Raw genomic sequence first — 22,626 nt, 5'->3', positions numbered from 1 at the left:
TTGTTTTGTGTTGTTCTATTTTAAACTCGTATCACTTGGTCCTATGCATCTCCTCTCAATTTCAGGAAGTCAGATCATTATGCCTTGCTTCCTAAGAAAGTGTCTTAAATGCTTAGCTACAAGATTGGGATTTAGGTTGCTGTCTTCTTGTAGATGTGCAATTTAGCAGGATTTTTTTAAAAAATGGCTCAGAATTCTGAAATTTGTTCTAAGAAAAACTGCCTAACAATTAGTTGTTGAGTATCATACACAGCTCTAGGTGATTTGTTATAAATGACTTAAGAAGTCTAAAGGAGAGTCTACAGTGAAATCTGTGTCATTTAACTAGTTTTTCTATAACTGAAGTTATCTAATTTAAACTTAATGTTTTGGAGCTGTCTCTGAACAATGAAGACAGAAAAATAATTTGTCTTATCTTAGAAAGAAATAGTATAAAATATTCTGCAAAGATGCCAGTTTCTTCTATTTGAGTATTATGTGAGTCTGGAAATCTCCCTTACACCTAATATTTACATATTGGTTGGTAAAATTTTGGGGAGATTAAACAGGCCTTTACTTTAGTATTTCTGAATAGGGGATTACGACTTCCAGTAGTCATTTGCCTCTCAAAGTGAAACAGAAGTGAAAGGTATGAACTTTACTTGAGAAAATAAGCTTCTTAAAAGAGAAAAGTCTTAAGTACAAAGAGTTCAGGAAAGAAAAAGAAGAATTTGTTGAGGTTGAATAAAAATATTATCCCATACATACCTGAGGGCATTCAGAAGTCCTTCCACAGTGTCAGGAGGTTGTTCCTTTAAAACTTTTATGCAACCCTTCATCTGGGAACAGAAGGATGCCACTATTGAACAATGATATATAAATTGCACTAGCTGAAAACATGGATAAATTTCACTAGACAGTGTACTAAGTTTCTTACCATGTCTTAACACTGTACTTTGAGACACAAGAAAAACACTTTAAATTATTAAAGGCTATTTTAAGTGTATTAAGTCTAACTTTAGTGAAAATGATGTCTTCTTTAATAAGTGCATGTACTTTAATAACTATATATTTAATTTTGAACATGGTTTCTCTAATTCTAAAAACAACATATATACTAAAAGCAATGAGACATGGGGAGTGTTCCATGCCATTGCTTTTAGCATCAGACAGAAGAGATGCTTCAAATGTGACTTTCAGTTTTGTGCTTGCACACAGGGAATTAATTTTCATTATTCAGCTTAGAGTTGTAAAGGTAGAGTTGTTTGGTAATTAGTTATGAAAAAAAATCATAAGTTAAGTTACAAACTTAATCTGATAAGTGCAGTGAAAGAACACCTGTCTTGAAGACTTTAAAAGACAAACTGAAAGCACTGTCCAAATTTACAAAAAGAGGAAATGAAGCACAGAAAGCAGAGGTTGAACTGATCTAACCTAATACACTGATTCCTTATATAGGTGATAAAGAGAAACAAGAAATTCCTCCAGTTTATTCAGACGATAGTTTCAGACACTGTGAATCATACTGCAGAAGTGCCTATTTCTTCCCACTGCTATAAAGACATCTAATAGTTATTCAAAAGTTACCTAAATGAACTCCAGTTTATTTAACATGACAGATAAAGATGATGTAAAGTCAAGATCTCAACCTTCTAATTTTCCAGGTCATACTACAGTGCTAAATCTAGTATTTTCTTTGTAGCTAAACAGCAACTTTTCCTTATTATGGAATACTTAACTGGACTCCTGTGTTTGCCAATCAAAATTCCCCATCAGTGCAGACCCAAACTCAAAGGGGAATAAAAATTCAAATCATTCATTTCTGTCTCTGTTAGAAGCCTTAAATCAGTCAAATGAGACAATCAGTTAGGACATCCAAGCTAGGTGCCTGGAATTAACAGCTTAAAATACAGCCTGCAACCATGAAAGAATATGGGAATGGTAACTTGCCCCATTGTCTCTGAAATTCTCTTGAAATGGCTCCCAAGAACTGACCGGTCTGCAGAGAAGAGTAATTTTTCATATTATAGCCAAATGATCATCTTTTGATGGCCATATTTCGACAACCATATTTGAACAAATGACCACATTTTAAGAGTTTTTATTATTGTCATTATTGTTAGAGAAGGCTCTCTAAACTAATTAAGCAAATTAAGATTTGAGATTGTGTACTTATTTTTAAAGACTGAATTGTATATTTCATACCTCCTAATATGCTAAGTGCTTCTTTCCACTTTTTCCAATTAACATCTACCTCATAGGACTACAGGGCTTTATGATAAATGTGAAAAGCAAAGCACAAACACTTTATTTTTGGTCCTAACAAGAATTTTACTTATATGGGATTGCAGCCTTCCAGACAAGAGACTGAAGGCAGGAAGTCTGCATTCAATTCCCAGGCTTTATCTGCTGCATGACCTTAAGGAAATCTATTCACCTCTTTGGGGCATAGCTTTCCTTCTGTAAAACAAACGGTAGATGTAATGAAATACTGATATCTGCAAATAAAAAATGTTAAAGATGACTCAAAATATTAAAATACACATATATTTATATATACATTGAAGTAGCTTATCTTGCAAAGGCAAAGGCTATTATTTTTTTTTTTCATGAATTACAACTTGTTTCTGCTGGGAGACATGTTTCAAGAGATTCAGTACTGTAAAAACAAAAATATGTAGCACAAAAAGTATTTCTCTGTGTGTGCCTGTAACATGTCCAGTGAATAAAACGGCACTGATTTCCCTCTTTCTGATCATGTCAAAACTAAAACTAAGAGCTCAGTATCAACATGACAATAGCAACACTTAGGTTCTGCTACCTCAGATCTCAGCCAAACAAAGAAAATGTAGACTATTTGCTTATTTGATACAAAATTATTGCCAAAAGTGAGCATTTCAGAATAAATTACACAATTAATAAAAATTATGATAGCAGAACTTATTCCAGACTCAGTGTAATACAAAGTTATTTTATATATTTTAGTTCTTTTAGGTTAGTATAACTATATACAGTTGGTAGGATATCACAGCTAACAAAGACAAATGAATATCTGTGTAAAGAAGAAAATAAAAAAGAAAGAAAAACCCAGATCTTTATTTTAATTTCAAACCAATATATGAAAATATTTAAATTTTTCTATTCAAAAGCTACTAAAACAATTTACACAAAAGCATAAGTTTGTGCTGAAAAAATCTAGATGAGAGTAAGTCACTCTTACATCAATCTTTGATGTCTTTGAGAAAGCTCCCACTGGGTGAACATGATCATACAGGATAATAACTCCCACCATTACTCGCATGCAGAACATAAGAGTCTCTTCACTGGTGAATCGACTCCTGTACTCTCTGGAAAACAGAACAAGAGGGGGGGAAAAAAAGCCTTGACTCTTAACTTCTTGAACAGTTTTAGAACTAGATTATGAATGCATGAACTCTAAATTTTGGATTTTAAGGTTGAAAAAGAACCTTAGTAATATTTTAAAGAAAATATATGCCAATGAATTGAATCTCTGAATCTCTGAATTTCAAAAATCGTTGTCAGATCAGAAATAAAGCTAGGAAATAGACATGTATCCTCCTCCTAACACTCCTCAAAGTTCAGATTGTGACCTCTGTGAAGTCAGCCTTGAACATTTTACCAAAGGCTTCCATAGCTCAGAAAATATGATGGAGATTAACTATATTTCTGTTTACTGTTAAAAACATAACATGCTAGGACCTCAAAAGAAAGCTACTACTTTTGTCTTAATTTCCATTTTGAAGAAGTTAACATTTGGATGCTACCTCTCAGCTTATTAGGACTTTATTTTTCTTTTTCTGTCTAAATTGCACAGCATCATGACATGACCAGAATAAAAGGCCATGGACTTCCAGATGCGAAGATGTTCAATTATCATAAAATTACAACCAGGTATCGAACAGTATAGGCAATGTCTTTATCTTCTGTTGGATAGGCAACAACTTTCTACTTCTTTAATCATACATAACCAGCTTACACAACCAGGTTACTTTAATGACTACTTCCAAAATATTCCTGGACTGTGAGATGATTCCCATGCATACACACCTCTCCAGAATTTTAATAAAACAAAAGCAGTAATAACTTGACCATTAAGCCTTCCTTAACAGAATTCAATGCTGTTTCATGAAAAATATCAAAGATGGATAAAATAATAGATCAGGCTTTCTAATACCAGAACATTCTTTGTAAACAAATGTAGTAACAACTAAAGACCAACATACTAAAATTCATTTTGAAAAACCGATTACCTTAGGTAGTTACTTAAAATACAATGTAAATTCTCTCATATGAAAAAAGTAAGATGTAATGCCAAACTTACGGTGTTTCCAACATGACTTTACATACACTAGCCATAGTACTGAGACAATCCGTTGTATTCTCAATTGGCAAAGTTTTGTTCTAAAAGGGTTAAAAAACAACCACCGTTCAGTAAAATTGTTACTGTAAAACCATAATTAATAACGTATTGTGCTTTTTCTCTCCGATTACCTACTTCTGACACAAAATATGTAGTTGCATTACTGAGTGTTTTCAGCATTGGTGTGGCTTCTGCATAAAACAGGGACATCCTATTGGCCATTTCGTTGTTTACTTCATTCTCAATGTCTAGCTGATGAAAACATGATTAAAAAAATAGTTAGTAAAACTCTTAAAATTTCCATCAGCAAGAGAATATGTAGCATGTGTTCATGTCAGCAAGCAGATTGTTGCATGAATAGTTCCAGTCTAATCACTTGATCTGGACTCCTGATTAACTCTGTGCAAAGAAGAGAACATGACAACTAGTGAATCAAACAAAAAAGAATACCACGACTGGTATGAATGCACACTGGCAAATACCTCAGTGTGAACAGAACATCAAAGTGGTATTTACTTACATGCATATTGTTTATTCTGTTGCGACTTATTGTTCGCCTGTAATAACTGAAGTCATTCTGAATTGCAGGGTTTCTCATCTTAAAGGAAGACAGGAAATAATCAGTTTCAGGTGTTCAAAATATATGGAAAAAAATCAGCAAATATTAAAGGATTTCATTAACCTTAAGTTCATCAAAACGGAGAGTAAAATGTAAGATTTCTGCAAATTCTTTAGCTAGAGCCTGTTCCCGTTCCAGGTGTTGAGTTGGAGTATAAGGTGGGCATGTCAAGGACTCCAATAAGCTCTGCAGGGCTTTCTCTGAAAAGGATTTAGAAGCAAAAATAGTATTCAGTCCACATTAAGACAATTTTAAAGTAAGTTTATCAATACACTTTGTCAGAAGGGAAAAAAATCTCTGCACAGGCCTGACAGGAATGCTTCCTCACTATTCTAGGGTGAGCAACATTTGTCAGACATCTGCCTCTTCAGTCTCTGCCATTTTCTCTCCGTTTTGTAGCACCAAGCTCTTTTTGCTTTCCTTCCCTTTCTTATCTTTTCTGAGATCTTTTGGCTGGCTTTCCTACCAAAAATGCTAGAAAGGGTACCCAAATGCACCCAAATGTTCAACCCTTTCTCCTTCTGGCCATCTCCTCTACTGGCCATCACTCAGTGCAGAGATGGTTCTGCCATGTCACTAAAACGGTGCTCTTAGCCACTGACAGCAATGTGGTCCACCTCCTGCAATACTCAAAAACTGATATCCCGCTTTGTAAGTTTTTGCACACTAGTTCTCCTCCAGATTCCTAATTAAAGGTATAATGACATGATTTGGAAGGAGGGACGAGTAGCAACAGATATGGGAATGGCAAAGTCAGCTCACAGTATGCCCAAACTTGGATTTTCACCCTGTGAGATACTTCCTTTCCTCTATTGTCCCTGTAAGAAAAAGTCTCAAAATATTTTCAGATTTCATTCTTTTTAAAACTCTAATCTCTTCAAGAACACAATTTACACAAGGTAAATTACATTAATACAATAAACAGCAGTGAAGTGCAGAACCATGATGCACCAGAGAAAGTTGACATAGTTACAAAATCATGCTGGCTGTTTGTATTCTTCAGTACAGACAGTACAAGTTTAAGAGGTGACGAAGTACAGTGATTTTGAAATTAAAGATTAAAAATATACTCTGATAAATGTAAACTGTAAATGTCTACAGATGAAAAATAACTTAAAAACTGAAGGGTAAAAGAAACTTCACGTGCCTGTATACGTACAGTAACTTCATAAAACAGATATACTAAGACAGGTCTCACCTAATCTGAGTGAAAACTCATAAAAGCGCTTCAGCCTTACAACCAGAGGACATACTGAATTCCATGCTTTTTCCTGCAGCTGGATATCATTGGGGTTTTGAATTGCCTGAAACAAAAATGTCACTGTGAAGAACTCTGACCCATGGATGACAAGCAAAAGGTGCTTCAGTGGTTTTCTAGTATGTTTTAGAAAATGAGTATTGAAAAAACACAAATGAATAACACTATATACGAATAGAAAATTAGTAAATCCCAAAAACCCCATGATTTTCCACCTTCCCTCTCCCTTTTAACATTGGTGATTAATATTCTTTTTTCCAGCACAACATTTACATACAGGAATGTTTTAAATAATTCTTCAGGGAAGGTCTTCTATATGACTACAGGCTACAGAAAGGCTTTTTTTTTTTTTTTTAAGGTTCTAATGCTTTTGAAATCTGCAACATGTTCTGAACTAACCACTGGCTCTCACTAATAGCAATCGTGAGACTGATGAAAGAAAAGATTCGGTTGGTTTAGTCATATTTTAAATTACTGGGCAGGGTTCATGAAATAAGACACCTGCAGAGTTTAAATAATCTTGTAATTTACTGTGATTCATTAATTCATTTACAGAACACTCATCTTACAGAAGAGTAAATATTAACTTTATCTTTGTAAAATACACCTGTATATTTTCATATACTCAATTTTGCTGTGTATATAGCATGAAATAATGTGTAACGTTTTCTAAGTACAATTCTAATGAATATTTTCATATAGTTTCATAGAATGTGCATGGATGAAAAAAAAACAAGGAATCCACTGAATTATGTTCCATTTTGCTTGCAAAGAAGTGTCAATATCTGTAAGAAACATACATCTCTAATTTCTTGTCCAGCTCCTTTGTAAGCCTGGAGGTCTGCAAGCATGCTTTCTGAGTCCTGTAAAACTGCACTGATTTGATTCCATACTTCCCTTTCCCCATCTGTGGGCTGTGCATCTGAGAAACATAAAAGTAAAAGGCATAAAGTCAAAATGCAGCTGCAATAAAAATGGCAACACTACTGAATTTAACTTGACTGTTTATACCTCCATTCTGATTTTATTTTTATCACACTGTAATTCTGTATCTGAAAGTAAAAACAAAGTTTGTACTTTCTATTCCAAGGGGGAGGGGGAAAGAAAAACAGTCTCTAATCTACAACAAAGTAATTTTCTGTAAAACTTGGCAAGTTCTTGCTCAGAATATCTTTTCTCATTAACAAGCATTTCAAAGGGAAACAGAATCACAATATTATGAGGAAATAGAATAACATATGAATCCTTCAGTAAAAATGTCCCTCTGTTTCAACAACTCTACAACTTGACTACAAAAGGTAGTTCTGATTTCTTGCAGCCTGGGGATAAAATCAGTCCTTTGACTGGATGGAGCAGGGGAATACCATGTACCTTAAACTGTCCTTCAATTGACACACATTCCTAAGCAGGCAAAAATAAAATGAACATAGAAGGAATTAAAAACACTGCAATAATCTTGAGTTCAAAGCTCACTGATTAGAAAGAACTGCTACATAGAGTTCTAACTTACTAAGCAAGAAATACTAAAAATGCTTTTTCCAGGAAGACTTTTTCTCCTTAAAGAAAGGAAAACCAGTTCTCTGGCCACATATCAGCATGGGATTCATTTGCTGGAAACCTCCACCCTTCAGAACCAAACACAACAGTGCGACTGGTAACGCAGTAGAAAGAATAGAGGTTCTCCAAGCCTTTCTCAATGAGCTTTCAGGCTAGGTTAAGCATTTTTGTCCCAGTCTAGGATCAGTTAAAAAAAATACTGTCTCAGAAAAATTATCCTTTTGCTTAGGCACTATTGGGCATCTACATTAAGACTCACTGTTTAACGTGTTTAAATACATCAAGCAATATGTGGACCTCGCATTAACTGGATGAGACTTACTTCTCTGTAGCTCTGAAGCAATTAATGCTTAAGAAGTTTTCTGTACTTCTGTATGAATCCCATGGAAGTCAGCAAGTGAAACAATTCTCATTTCACACTCTGAAAGTATACCCTAATATCCCTCTAACAGAGAATGGATGAAAGCAATAATAACTAGCTGAACTAAACTGGGTCTTATATCCAGGATAACTTCAAGGGACCAAAAAATTCCTCTCTCCTCCAAAAAGCTTAAGCTTGTCCTCTTCCCTACACCAGATAGACTACTGGGCATCCTTCAGAGAAAAACTGAGTTTGGAAGCCCATACTCTTCTTGGCTTAGCTCACTCCCTCATATCAGGGACGTCAGTTCTTAGAACACTCCAGAAGGAAAGCATTGCCAAGGGGAAAATTTCCTCAAACAGCAAAATCACATCTGTGAAACAGAGTTTATTCTGTGAAGTTCACAGTTTTACTGACTGTTTCTTTTCCCAAGCTGCAAGAAATCTCAGGTATCTCAGGTATCTCAGGTCTCCATGTACCTTCCAATAAAGAAGGATACAAAACAGTAAACATTTCTCAGCTTAATGATAAAAGTGGTTATTCATCATGCAACAACAGAGAAAGGGACATGTAGGATTCACCTATATATCAGTGTCTACATTTTAAGTTGAATACAAGTTAATTAAAATAATATTTTCAGTAAATATTAAGACCCAAAAGAGAATAAGTAATCTATTAGTAAAATAAAGTATGTTACAATGTATCAGATCACCTGAAGCATGGATTGGTTAAAGTGCTTTCACATACTTTTTACAGTATATTTGCTTAAAAATTATCCCCTATAGCGATTTAAATACTTCAGGCTATTCAGTGCTTTTAGATTAATCATGCTCTTAAGTAAAATCATCTATAATTCTTTTTCGGATTTTCCCAATGAATTTTTTGAAACTTGACATAAGGGCGAGTATTCAAAACCAGCTGAGCTTTCTATAGTGTCCAAGCACCTGGGGAAGCAGGAGTAGGAAGAAGGTGGGAGAGTGGAAGAGTGAATGGGGAGGGAGAGGAAGAGGATGGCAAAGGCTACAAAGCAACAGGCTTAGCTTGCACTTGCAGAAGCAGTTTATATTTGTGCTGAAAGTGCTTAGCTTAAAAATAAAGAGGATGATTCAGGCTTTTTTTTAACATGCATTTCACTTAAAAACATAGACAAACAGATGCTCAGATAAGATTATGATTGTGCTTCAAAAGGGATTCTACACAAAAATCTCACCAAAAGATGGCCAACTGAAATACCTGTAACAGATCACTGGGAAAGGTTTCATCTTGCTGTGAACAATACCACTACTAGTACTACAACTAATAACAATAATAGGGATACTGAACTCTTAATGGCTACATTTTAGCCTTTTATGTTGTTTTCTATTCTAACAAAGCCAAAGCTCGTTTTTCTAATTCAAGTAAGAAATGTTATTCCTGAATCAATAATAATATGGCATTACTGCTTCTGAATGATTACCTCTTTTCATATTATTGGACAGAGAACCAACGATCTCCTTGAGTGATTTTAGCACATTTATAAATAAAACCAGAAGCGCTACCAGTTACTCACAGTGAATGCAGGTCCCTTCAGTAAGTTACCATAATCACTAAACCCCTGCAATTAAAGTCTGATATTTTTTACAGGGTTAGCTTTCAGATTATACTCACTACGGAACCTTCCACCTCCGAAAGCTTCAATATCAAAAAACCCAAATTGTTCAAGGTATCTACTTTATTCTTCATCAACATCACATGAGGAAAAATACATAGAAACTGCTATATAGACGTAGAAGGGTATTAATACTAAAAGGCAAGATTATACAAAAGAGAATGGATATGGAGCCTTTACCAACAGAAAAATCAAATATAACAATATCTCAAGAGTTAGTTTTTGTGAAGTGATACAGGAGAGTAATAGAAGTGTTTCCAATCCATACTCCCTTCTTTAATCTCAAATGCAGACTAAAAGCACAGAATTATATTCCGCCCCGAGCCAAAGTGATCACAGGTTAAGAGGATTCCCATGGAAGACGGTTAGTCTTTGCATTTCTTTAAATGAGGCATCATATCCATCTAAACCATCACCATTTAGGCTCGCACAGCCTAGTAATTGAGTAATAACTGAAAGAAGACGTCTTATAAGCTCTGCTTCCAGCCTTTCTTGTCACTGCTGAATACAACTACTAAAACTCATGTATTTTACTGTACTATGCTCAGGTCCTGTTGCAGGTTTGTCACAAACTTGACTTTTCCAATCTGGGAGAAAATTAGACAAAAAGCTAGTTTATGTCCCCAAAAAAGACAAGTTGCAAAGCATTACCGGCTATGATGCATACTGCATTTCACAGGGTGTGAACACCTCCTGTATTTCATATATTAAAAAGAGTGGTATTATGTTGAAATAGTACCCTATCCATGGTTTAAACCCAAGTTCTATTACTGGTTTTTAACTGTTTTTTAACCAAAAGAAAGCTATCTCTAAATTGTTAACACTTGCCATAGGCACAATGCAATGCCAGGGAAATTAGTGTCAGACTTGCTCTCATTTGCTTCTCCCTCCAGCTCTGCCAGACTCAGTGGCTGGATGGCTCCAAGAGGAGACAAGGATGTGATCTCTCGCAAACTGAACCATAAATATTTGCTTAGGGCACTTTTAGCAGGGCAAGAGATTAGACTATAATCTCCATCAGGTTAAAAACAGATTAGTTCAAATCTTTCCCCTGGATCAAAGGAATTAATTAATACCCTATTAGACAAAATCTGTGCAGTGGCTCTTTTGCAGGCGTCTTCCAAGAACAGACACATTCAGTCATACATGAAAAATTATCACCCCAAACTCCCCTCAATCCTCCTTCCATGAATCCTCCCATCAGCGTAGGGGCAATCCTTAAAAATAAGTGGTCTTGATTCTTGGCATGAGGAGTGGGCAGATTAAATTGGGATCTGAAAACAAGCCCATCTGGCTAACAATAAGGAAGAAGGGGAATCTGCTCAGGCTACTTGGCTCTCTAAGCTCAGCAAGTTTAGGCTTTAAAAAGTTCTTTTAATTTTGGGGAGAGGACAGGAATTAAGATGCAGCTTTAGCATATTTTTCTATCCTCCAGAGAGCCATTCAAAGCATGCTATAAAACTTCAGTCTTTTAAGTTCAAAACAAGCTATGGTTAATAGAAACTTCCCATTATTTCTAAAAACATCAATTTGAATATCTAGCCTGCATTCTTCTGAAAAAGGCCCTCTATGGGCAGCAGTAATTTGTGTATGTGTGTGTGTATATATATATTTTTTTTCCTCAAAACATTACATTCATAAGCTGCTATGGAAAGAATCAGAAAAAGAATCAGTCAGGATCCTTTCACCTGATACTAACTTACACAAGGTAAAGACCTAGAGAACAAAAAGAGGATTTGAATTGACAAAATTCATTGTAAAAGAATTCACCTTATGGACTAAGAAAAGTCTTCATTAGAATCTCCCTAACAAACTTAGTTTTCAAATCAAAAGGCAGAGGGAATTATGGAATTAGCGGATAATCAGTTCAAGTATGCATTTTAAGTAAGAATATCCACAAGAAGATACAAGTGTAAAAGAACAATTCAGATCATCTTCCAGAAATGAACAGACTCTTTTTCTCCATCTAAACTAAGTAGATATTAAATAAACAACAACAAAAAATACCCACTAATTTGGCTGAATGTATCTGGTTTGCTCCAAAGAAAGGGCTTTTTCATCTGCACAGGACAAAATTCTTCACTCTATCACGCACTGGAGACACAAATACTATCTGTCTCTGGCACGGCTGTTTGCTTGCAAGGCTGGAAGCTTCAAAATGCTAAATTATTCAACAAGCAGACAGAAGAAGCCTCTACATTCACAGATAAAATTCAGCTTTCAGTAACTTCTGTTTGCACAGATCCACAGTAGATGGCTAACTCTAAATGAGTACTGAAAAGCACCCAGAAGTGTTGATACAGAGCATTAACTGAAATTAATACTGGATTCGACAATGTAGATATGACCATGACAATTGTGAATTTTGGTTTCTAATTTGGAATTAAAAATAATGGCAGTAAAACACATCATAAAAATAAAACCAATCACATAAGCATTTGCAGGAAGTGGAAAAAAGAGGGAACATTTTAAACAAATCTTTCTGTATCTCAAAATTTATTAGGAGAAGATTAAAACAATTCAGTATTTTAATAACATTTGAAATGTAAAATTTAGAAAAAAGCTTTTCCTTTTTTCAGGATGCCTTCCCATTTCCAAATACCATGCAAGTCAGAATTTGAAAACAAACAAACATACAAAACCCCATAAAACCTTTTAAGCTAGGTGAAAACACTTTTTTTCCTACGTCCTCCTGTTCCTACTGGGCTGTTTTTCAAGAACTCAAGAATTATCCAAAAGAAATGTACCGGAAGCACTAAGGGTAAATATGAAAAGAACAGGCTGGTGACAAGTATGAGAGCAAAAGAAGTGTGCAATCGATGAAAAGCAGCTTGAAAAAATACATTTAAGTAAATCCAGTACAATGAAATTTTCGAGAAGATCAAATACAAGATTTCTGCCTAAAGTTTTCATCAAGGTAAAGAATTCTGTTTTGGAGAACATAGCCGATAGGAAAATAAATTTAAAGAGATGTTGCATAGGATCACTCATTCCTACAACATGTTGCCTAAAAATATATGTTGTTGTTGTTATTATTGTGGGTAATGGTGAGGTGGGGATGATCCTACTGTGCTGACTTATGGTGCAGTTTCATGACTGACCTAAGACATTCGAGCCAACTGCACCGCTTGTCCTGTCCTACGTTTTTATTCCCACGCACGTGCCAGGCCTAAGGCTCCTCTGAACATGCAGTCACATCCAGATCACATTTTGATCTAGCTTAAATATTGTTAGGTAGGGGGAAAGAGTTAAACTAGCGTTTTTATTTTTGAGGAGAGATTTCTTAGCCAGGGCATTTTGTCACATAGTAATCATCCACATCATTGCTGCAATCATGTGTATGTACATGTTAATCCTAGCATAACAATATAAGACTAAGCAATGAAGTGTCACCTACAGGATCCCATCAACCATTTTTGAGCAGCACAGGTTTAGATTTGCTTAAGTTGACTGTGAAATTTATCCACTTTCTTTATATAAATACTTACATTAATTTTGGCCAGTATTGACACATAAAGCCTCTGATTTTTGAGGTAAGAGATGAGACTGTAACTGTTTTCCTTTTTTACTTCTGTGTACCAGGAAGAAGACTGGTCTTGCTTCCCCCCACTCCCCCGCCAGCTACAATAAACTCCAAATTAAAAACAGCACCAAGTAACAAGGCAGGACTATTCAACAACTCTAATCATTTCAGAAGCAGTGCTGACAGAGTTTGAGATTTGAGACTACTGTTAAATGAAAAAAAAAAAAAAAAAAGTAAATAAAAAGCCATATCCTGGTGCAAATAATGAAATACATTAAACACAAAATCTTAAAAACCTTTCACTTAAAAAGGCGACATTCTCCAGAATGCTTCCTGCATAATGTCCTATATGAATCAGTGATGCTGAGCAGAAGCCCTCCTCAGATCCTCACATGAGCACTGCAACACAGTCAAGAAAGATCCTCGCAACAGTTATGTTGCTGAAACTATCGTTTTGCCTATTTATTTTAGATATTTTACACAGTCTCAACCAGAGATGCAAAGAGGCATAATATTCTTCTCAGATCAACATGTTAAGATAGGTGTTGCACAGCTAGAGTTAAGTCTTGGTGGGCAGAAAAAATTATTACATTTATATAATCAAACTAATCCATCCTTTAAGCTCCTCATCTAAGATCCATCACATGGATCTATTTGGAAGATAGATGGAAGATTAGCAAATATTTAAAGAGTCTTACAGCTAAATCTATTTAAGCAGTATATTTGAAGCTGAATGAAGTATATGATATTCCTACACTGAGTCTGAGCCCAACATATATACAGTCAAAATCCCATTTGGCAAAAGGCTTTAGCAACAAACAAAGGGATTTTTTGCTCGCCTCAAAATAGCTATGTAACCTTTCCTTATCAATCTGGATATAAGAGATTTTGTTTGCATGTGTGTATGCGCATGTGTATAGATGCATATATGTATATACGAAATAAGTACACATGTATGCATATTTTGCCTTTTGTGAAGGAAAAGCATAAACTAGTTCCATCTACAGGCACATCCCAGTGATATAATTAAGGAGGATTAAAAAAGCAAATATAGTGGGGTAAGCAAAAATTTGCATCACCAGTAATCTTATCTCTGCCTTCTTTCAAATTCACCAGCTCAAAACCATTTTCTAAGTTATTTGCAACATTCAAAACGCACCATGACTGGAAGGCACTTTTTGAAGAAAGCAAAACCGAAACTGCTATCTGTGTCTGCAGACAGAGTAAGTCACTTGAGGGGAGAGAGGGAAGGGCAATAAAATTACCGGCAACTGCCATGTTCTACGTATTAAAATAAAAAGTGTGTGTGTGTCCGCTGGGGTCGGGGAGGTAGGCATGGAGGCCTACACCAGAATGTCCCTATTTTCCTAACCTGAAATATCACTAACTCATTATACTAAGGAGTTGTCACTGAAGAATTACAGAGCTATTGAAGTAACTCTAGTCTTCATCACTTGAGTAAATTTTCTTTTTAACACAAAAACCACCACAAAAGCATCCAAGCTCTCTCCCTCTTCTCTACTATGAAGCTAACAATCTTATTGAACATTAAATGAGACACCAAGTCATTCAGCTTTACTTAGTGTTGAACCAAAGCTCCTGAAAGGATTCTTTTCGATTTTTTGTTTTGTTTTACAAGGAAACCTTGGTAACTGTACTAGATTCAAACGACACTTATTCAAATATTGATTCAAATAATACTTATTACTGCTGGCATCAGATAGACAATAATACATAGAAATACAGAAAAAAAAATAGGAGCAGCATGCTAAACATCTGACTTTGAGTGATTGGAATCTTTACCTGAAGTGATTATATTTTAAAACGGCTGAATTAACAAATATTCATGAATAAATACATATTCTATAGTATGTAATTATTAACAAAATGTTAAATTTGAAGTTTTCAGTGACAGTCAGTGTCTACATAAATAACACAGCAATTCCCCAAATCTAAAAAGCATCCAAAATAATTATGTACACGAAGTATAAATGTACTCATTTTTAAATCCATATTACTATCATTAACTATTGTGCAAACAGTCATTTTTGTGTGAAAGAGTTACAAAAAGATTAAAATCAATTTGTGGGAGAGAAGATGGGTATGGAGCAGCAAGATGAGCAACACAGCAGTGATGTGCAAAATTAACTTGTGCCCCATCCAGCCCAGACAGTATCTGTCTACTCTATTCACAGGGATTTCAACATGCTGTTATGTGCTAAGTGAGGTGTTTCCGGTCTGCTCCCTAGTTTTTCAGTCCTAGAGCTGTCTTGCTTAATGGAGTATCAAAAAAAAAAAAAAAATCCCCAACTTCAGACCACTAACATTGTAGACCAAATCTACCGTGGTTTTGTCTTCAGCAGCTCCACCTCACACCTACAAGGCTGAAGGATTTTTAACACATGCTCTGAAGGGTCAACACTAGCGACCACTTTCACACTCACAGAATCAGAGAATGGTTGAGGTTGGAAGGGACCTCTAGAGATCATCTAGCCCAACGCTAGAGCACATGGCACAGGGTGGCATCCATGTGGGTTTGGAAGATCTCCAGAGAAGGAGACTCCACAACCTCTCTGGGCAGCCTGTTCCAGGGCTCTGTCACCCTCACAGGAAAGAAGTTCTTCCTCACATGGAGGTGGAACTTCCTGTGTTTCAACTTGTACCCACTACCCTTTATCCTGTCACCAGCCACCATGGAGAAGAGCCTGGCCCCATCCTCCCTACAATCACCCACATGTTGATCAAATCTCCTCTCAGCCTTCTCTTCTCTAGGCTAAACACGCCCAGCTCGCTCAGTCTTTCCTCATAAGACAGATGCTGCAGTCCCTTAATCATCTTTGTGCCTCTCCACTGGACCCTCTCTAGAAGCTCAATGTCCTTCTTGTACTGGGGAGCCCAGAGCTGCACCCAATACTCCAGGTGCGACCTCACCAGAGATGAGTAGAGAGGCAGGATCCTCTCCCTTGACCTGCTGGCAAAGCTCCTCCTGATGCAGACAGGAGCCCATTGGCCTTGTTGGCCATGAGGGCACACCGCTGACTCAGAACTGAACTGAACACTCTGAACTGAAATGGAAAACTAGCCACACAAAAGGCCACCAAACAGGCCAATGGGCTTGTAAACAGATTCCTATTCACGCCACGTACCCCTCACAAGGGCTAAATAACGGAGATCCAAGCCCACATTCGAAGCGTTCACTCAGGAGTGTGAAACATGCTCACGTTTGGAGGAAGTTGGGCTCCTCTCCAGGCAGCAAGCCAGGAGCGCGCGCACGCTCCTGGCCTAGCGCTTCCTCGCGAGGGGACGTCCTCAGCACGTCCCTGCTTTCCTTCGTGCTAGCAAACGTGCTGTTGGACAAAGCCAGCCTCCACCGCCAAGGCAGTAAAACCGGTGTTTTCCCTGCTCGCGGCTCCGTCCGCTCCCGCGAGGCCTCCCACCGCCGCAGCACCTGCTTCCTGCCAAGGCTGCGCTCCTGGTTAGCGGCACATTCCTACAGCGCGCAACATGACGGGACGCATCGAGGCTGGGAGCTCAAGGCAGCTGAAAACCTTTGTGATAACTTGGCAAGACAGAGAGCTCCATTAACATATCCTAAAGGCTGACAGAAAAAATTGCACAATGGTTTAGACTACTGTTTAACCACCAGGTTTCACAATAAAATTCTCAAATTATAAGGAGCAAAAAGAGGATACAAGGCTTGTAGGACCCTTTGCTAAAGCTAAACCAACCCATTAACTTTTATCCATTATTTAAAACTGATTCTTCTCAACACGTTAAGTAAGTTCAGGAGAGAGTTAATATATGTGCAAAATTATATTCATAAACTCTAACCCTCATCCAAGAAATCACAATTGAACAATTTCATTCAAACATTTGTCTAAATCAATCCTTGAACCACAGCTTTGTAGTGTATACAGTGTCTCAGTATTTTTTTTTTGCAGAAATAAACTATTAAAGAAAACTATTTTATGGTGATAAAATTTGTATATCTGATCAACTGAAATTTTCTTCAAAACCATGCTTCAAAATGAAAATGTTTTTAATTGTATTCTTTCGAAGACAGGTCTTTTTTTTTAGAATGAAAGTATTAAAAATAAAACATCATAAACTGTTAACATTTAAAATACAAGCATCACACGTAAGTAGTGAGATAGGATTAAAACCACATTTAAGAATTTGATAACCAGTTTTCAAGAAAATATCCAGAAGTACATGCAGGAAAACTAACCAGCAAAAGTAAAATAGCTCTGATATACTTACAGATGTGATCAGGGAATTAGTATGCAAAGTACTGTTTTGCAATCTGATAAACATGCAATTAAGAGAGATGCAATCAAGCACATACACTTTGACCACTTCATTACTTTTTAGAAACTGTAATAACCCCGTTAAATCACTACTGAACGAGGCGTGAGAGGGCCACCTACCCTGTTTATATTTAAGATTTTTATTTTTATTTCCAATATACATTTTCATTCAATGAAACAATATAAGAAAAAATTTATCCTTGATTTATTAAAGGAAGTTGAGGTCAAGTTCATTAATATATAAATTTAATGATGCCTTGAAAATAATCCAAGACTTTGCTCATATGACTATCATTCTGTCGTCTCTGCTCAGAAGTGATTTGAATCATTTTACATAGTTTTATAAATATCACAAACCAATATTCAACTGAAGTGTAATTTGATTTGTTTGCAAATCTCTTTGGAATTGCTTTATGATGCGTAAGCGCATGCAGTTTATTAGGAAATAATAAGCAAAGAAGGCAAGCCAGGCAAGAAGCTTTGCTCACTTTCAAAGTCAAGGAAAAAATTTGGCCCCTGATCAAGCTCTGTGCAAGTGAGAACTTTTAAAAGATTTCCCATTTGGTTCCTGAAAAATAGAAAAGGAAGAGAAAAGGAGTCCTGAGTGAACAAACGATTTTAGAGGCAAGGACTTGGACAGACTCATTCTGTTGGAAAATTTATACTGCAAGCAACCAGATTTTAAAAGTTTTCCTCAGTTCGTTGTAAAGTCAGGGGAAAGATTCTCTCATTGTCTTGTAATTCTTTGAACTTACTTTCAAAATCCAGGAAAAAATGTGGATAGTTTTCAATTTCCCTGGTAAGGACCTTAAGAAGATTACCCATCCCAGCAAACCTAGTAAATGCAACAAAATCATAAACAATTATATACGCAAAATTAGAATGTTACAACTAAAATCTTGACACAGTCTGCATCACATATTAAATCTTATGTCAAATTTTCAAACATGAAAAACACTTTGATGGTCAATCTTGTGTTGTTTGTGTGTTGGGACAGACAGTAATACCTTGTATAAATACAGAAGTGATTCTGTTCAACAAATTGGATTTTAATTATCTGTACAACTTTGCTATGCGGAAAAAGATATTTCTGAGCTTGTTTCCCTAGCAATAAAAACAAACTCAGAACTATTCATATCTTCATTCGTTAATCCTCTGAATTTCTAGGTTCAGATTACTGAATCACATTCCAAAGTGAGGAGAGGGAGAGGAGAGGGAGAGGAGAGGGAGAGGAGAGGGAGAGGAGAGGGAGAGGAGAGGGAGAGGAGAGGGAGAGGAGAGGGAGAGGAGAGGGAGAGGAGAGGGAGAGGAGAGGGAGAGGAGAGGGAGAGGAGAGGGAGAGGAGAGGGAGAGGAGAGGGAGAGGAGAGGGAGAGGAGAGGGAGAGGAGAGGGAGAGGAGAGGGAGAGGAGAGGGAGAGGAGAGAGGAGAGGAGAGGGAGAGAGGCTTAATCCTTGGATTCTCGAGCACAGAATTATGGAAAATACTGTTTATAGAAACTAGTTCAGTTTAAGGACAAGTCCAATTGTTTTTAATCAGTATGGCCCTGTAAAATATTACCATAAAATTATTTTTAAAACAGCTATAAGTATAAAAAGAGTCTATTCCTTTTAACTTTAAAATATATATATTCATTTTTTTGGGGAAAAAGTTTAAATTCAAATTCTTTTCAGCAATCTTGGAAGCTTTACCAATCCAAGTTAACAACAAAAACTCTCCCAAAGTGACCGAATTTTGAAAAATAAATTCTTTTTGAAAGAGAAAGAAGGAGAATTGAAGAAAAAGTTCTTTTTCACCAGTACAGCCCTTAGGAGGACTCATTATTCTGAATCTGAAAGTATAGCTTTCTTGGGCAAACTTGAACGTTTTTCTTAGGGGAGAAAAGAATTAAGCCAATGAAAAGTACATGTAAGAAATAAAGACAGCCTGCCTAGAAGGAAGTAGAAAAATGTAACTTAAGATTTAAGAATCATATTGAAAACTTATTTGCCTCAAAGACAAACATTCTCAATGCTGTAAACCATGTATCTTGTGGCTAACATCTGATGCCAATCTATTTTTCAGTTTAACTCTTTTGCCATTTAAGAAACCCGAACACAGACATCTGATTTTAAGCATGCACACTGCTGATAATTCATCTGAGGAAACAGATCTCTTCCCACAAATTCTGCCCCAAGAATTATAGGAGAAAAAGCACCATTAACCCTCATTTCTATATGCATATAAAGGATACATTTCCATAGTGGAAAACCTAGGAAAAGCCCTGTAATGGAAAGCTTGGTGATTTTAAAGCAGTTCTGGCCAACCCATAAAATGATATAAATTCAGTCAATAATCCATTCAGAGCGTGAAGTTTCACACAAACTCAGCTTTTGTTAGAAAAATGGCTTGAGTGTTTTGCATGAAATAGTTCTTCAAAATTTTCTCTCCAGAGCAGATCCAGCGAGCAGACCATCAAGCCTTGTATAATTAGCAGCATTTTGTATACACACCATAGAAACATGAGAGAAATTCTCTGTTATTCAAACAGCTATGCCCACTTATATTAAAAAAAAAAAAAGTAACATAGTTTTATTTTCAGAATAAGATCTGCACTTTTTGAACACAGTCTAAAACTTTCTGATTATCCTACAAAAGGGAAAAAACATGGAAACAGAGAAGAGTTTATATAACATGAATCCTCCTATCTTTAGTAATTTAATATTTCTTCACGATAAAGTAATACATTTTATCAGCAATGTGTAAAAGGGACAAGATAATACACATGCATTTCTTTCCTTTTCATAGCCTTGAAAGAAACACTTTATATTATTAACAAACACTATTACAATCTAAATCAACTCAGTTCGGATTCCTCCCTTTCAACTCTCATTTTAAGCCATATCTTACCTCATTGCCTTCAATCTTCAGAGAGTATCCAACCATTTCTTCTCCTGCCAAAGCTAGTACTGCAACCAGAGACTGGTTTGGTTAGCAGCATGCTCCAAACAGCAAGAAAGCTGTTGTCTTTGCCAAAAACGGAGAATCTGCTCCCTTGTTTGCATGGAGTAGCTTGAGGTTGTGTGCCCAATCTCTGATCCTCCTTACAGGAGTACAGCATGTAAAGGAGATTGCTAAACTTGAGTATTTTTCCCCAACTTTCACTATAATCTGTAACTCATTTTTCACTTTATTACCCTTTCCTTCCATCGCTGTTAAAACACTGATGCAGCTGTTTAGGTCACAGGTATAAAAGGAGAACCCTGCCACAAGTTTTGCTCTAATTTTCATGGTCAGCTATGAGCCTGAGGGTGCTACTTTGACACCTCCCATCTCCAACATGCACAAGACCAAAGCAGACCATTCAACATAAGATGTGGTTCAGTCAGTTGCTAAATATGACTTATGATATAAAATTATTTCTGTATTGTTTCCTAAGAAGCAAAAGACAAGACCTTGTTCCAAGTAACTTTGACTTTACAACACTAAGCTTTTAATTCCATACTAAAAGGCTGGCCTTCACCTTAACGAAAGGGTTAAAGGGCCTATTTCTTTACCCCCAGACTGAATTAGACCATTCGGCTTCCCAATACTCGAATATCCCCAAACCTTCCTTCCCTGGAAATTCAAATACTGTATCTTAGGCCTCATGAACTGCATGTTACTTCCAGAATGTACATTCTGACATGAGAATCAAGCTTGCATTTTCCATCTTTTCTGCTTCTTTCCAACCCAATAAAACTTAGGTAAGAACACACCTAAGCACAGAGAAAATATTTTTAAGCCATTAATTGTTAGAAACTGAAAACTAATTAGTCATTCTTTATGCTTAGTATTTAAATGCATACAAAAAATTAATTATAAAGTTGGTAATGAACAAGAAAGTATAGCTAGCATTTTGTGTTTTATATACCATTATCCAAATGCGAACCATATTTTACAAAGTACTGACACAAAACAACATAGGCCAGTGTTCTATCAAATCACAGTTTCTAAATTTTAATCAATTTACACATCCTAGAGGAGTCACTCAGGACAGGAAAAGGAATTCCTTTTCCTGCACTAGAACAATTTAGTTAGTTAGTTAGTTAGTTAATTTTGGAAATCAGAATATCTTCCCCCCCAACAACAACAGAAATACATGTCCAAAACTAAAATGAAACCTTTCAAATCTGACATGAATTTAACATGTAGTAAATGTTCACAAACTGCCAATTGAATTTTGCAAGTATTCTAAACTCTAATTCTAAATTATTTAGCTCTTCTTAATCTTTTCTTATAAGCTGTTTTAGTGACTACATATTTTTAAATCCTTTGATTTGAATTTGGTTTTGATTTTTTTTGAATGTAGAGCTGTAATAGTACATGCACTGCTAAGGAGCCATAAGAAGTATCACTTATTTCCTCCCTGTGCACAGGACTAATTTGTATCAGTAGAAGCTGGGACTGCCAGCACCACAGCAGCTTCACTGAGGAAGCACCTAGACACACAACCATTTAAACAAGTGGAAAAAGGGCACGTACACCAGCTCCACTCTTGGCTGCTCGTCAGTGCTCCTTTGCCAGAAATTATTTCCTAAATCTGCCTGCTTACATAAACACACTCTCAAAGGCTTTTGTCAAAACCAGCTGGATCAGCAAATACCTAGTGTTTAAATGCATTTAGATCATTTTAACTAAATGGGTTTAGGAGTGTTCTCACGAGCAGCTCCATTGATAGATTCTAGGAGAAATGGAGACTCCAAGTTCAGGAGCGAATGTTTAGGAGCGGTAACTTTTCCCAGGACACCTGTATTTGTGAGAGGGAAGCACCCAGTCTGCAGGCCAGGAAACTCTACTGCACTGAGCACACTAGTGTTACCACAGCAGCAGAGCTGACCTCACCGCAGGAATGATTAACTGCAGTGTGAAAAAAGGCAAAGTCTCTTAGGTCAAGAGCACAGATCCACACTGTGTGATATTTACCCACAAAGTCCACTTAGGCACTTGTAAGAAAGCAGAAGTGCACAACACAG

General features: G+C 36.4%; 1 protein-coding gene across 4 annotated transcripts in view; it reads right to left on the bottom strand.

Annotated features, from left to right (window-relative positions):
* Positions 1–22,626, bottom strand: part of CYRIA (CYFIP related Rac1 interactor A) — a 53,764-nt gene that overhangs the window by 911 nt on the left and 30,227 nt on the right. Inside the window, exons 1-10 of one of the 4 annotated variants that reach the window (XM_088527198.1) lie at positions 18,389–18,468; positions 18,122–18,201; positions 7,038–7,159; positions 6,178–6,283; positions 5,043–5,179; positions 4,881–4,958; positions 4,496–4,612; positions 4,322–4,401; positions 3,200–3,326; positions 748–818 (exon numbers count right to left, since the gene is read on the bottom strand). In XM_088527198.1, the coding sequence (XP_088383324.1) occupies positions 748–818; positions 3,200–3,326; positions 4,322–4,401; positions 4,496–4,612; positions 4,881–4,958; positions 5,043–5,179; positions 6,178–6,283; positions 7,038–7,159; positions 18,122–18,194 (911 nt within the window). In that variant the 5' untranslated portion in view covers positions 18,195–18,201; positions 18,389–18,468. Of the gene's footprint in view, positions 1–747; positions 819–3,199; positions 3,327–4,321; positions 4,402–4,495; positions 4,613–4,880; positions 4,959–5,042; positions 5,180–6,177; positions 6,284–7,037; positions 7,160–18,121; positions 18,202–18,388; positions 18,469–22,626 lie in introns of those variants that run through there. The other 3 variants (XM_088527199.1, XM_088527197.1, XM_088527200.1) reach the window with 3 other exon arrangements.

This window comes from Tinamus guttatus, unplaced genomic scaffold, assembly GCF_059628265.1.
Source record: "Tinamus guttatus ecotype Peru unplaced genomic scaffold, ASM5962826v1 Tinamus_guttatus_pri_ptg000263l, whole genome shotgun sequence".
NCBI lineage: Eukaryota > Metazoa > Chordata > Aves > Tinamiformes > Tinamidae > Tinamus > Tinamus guttatus.
This window is presented reverse-complemented; position numbering and strand designations above follow the sequence as displayed.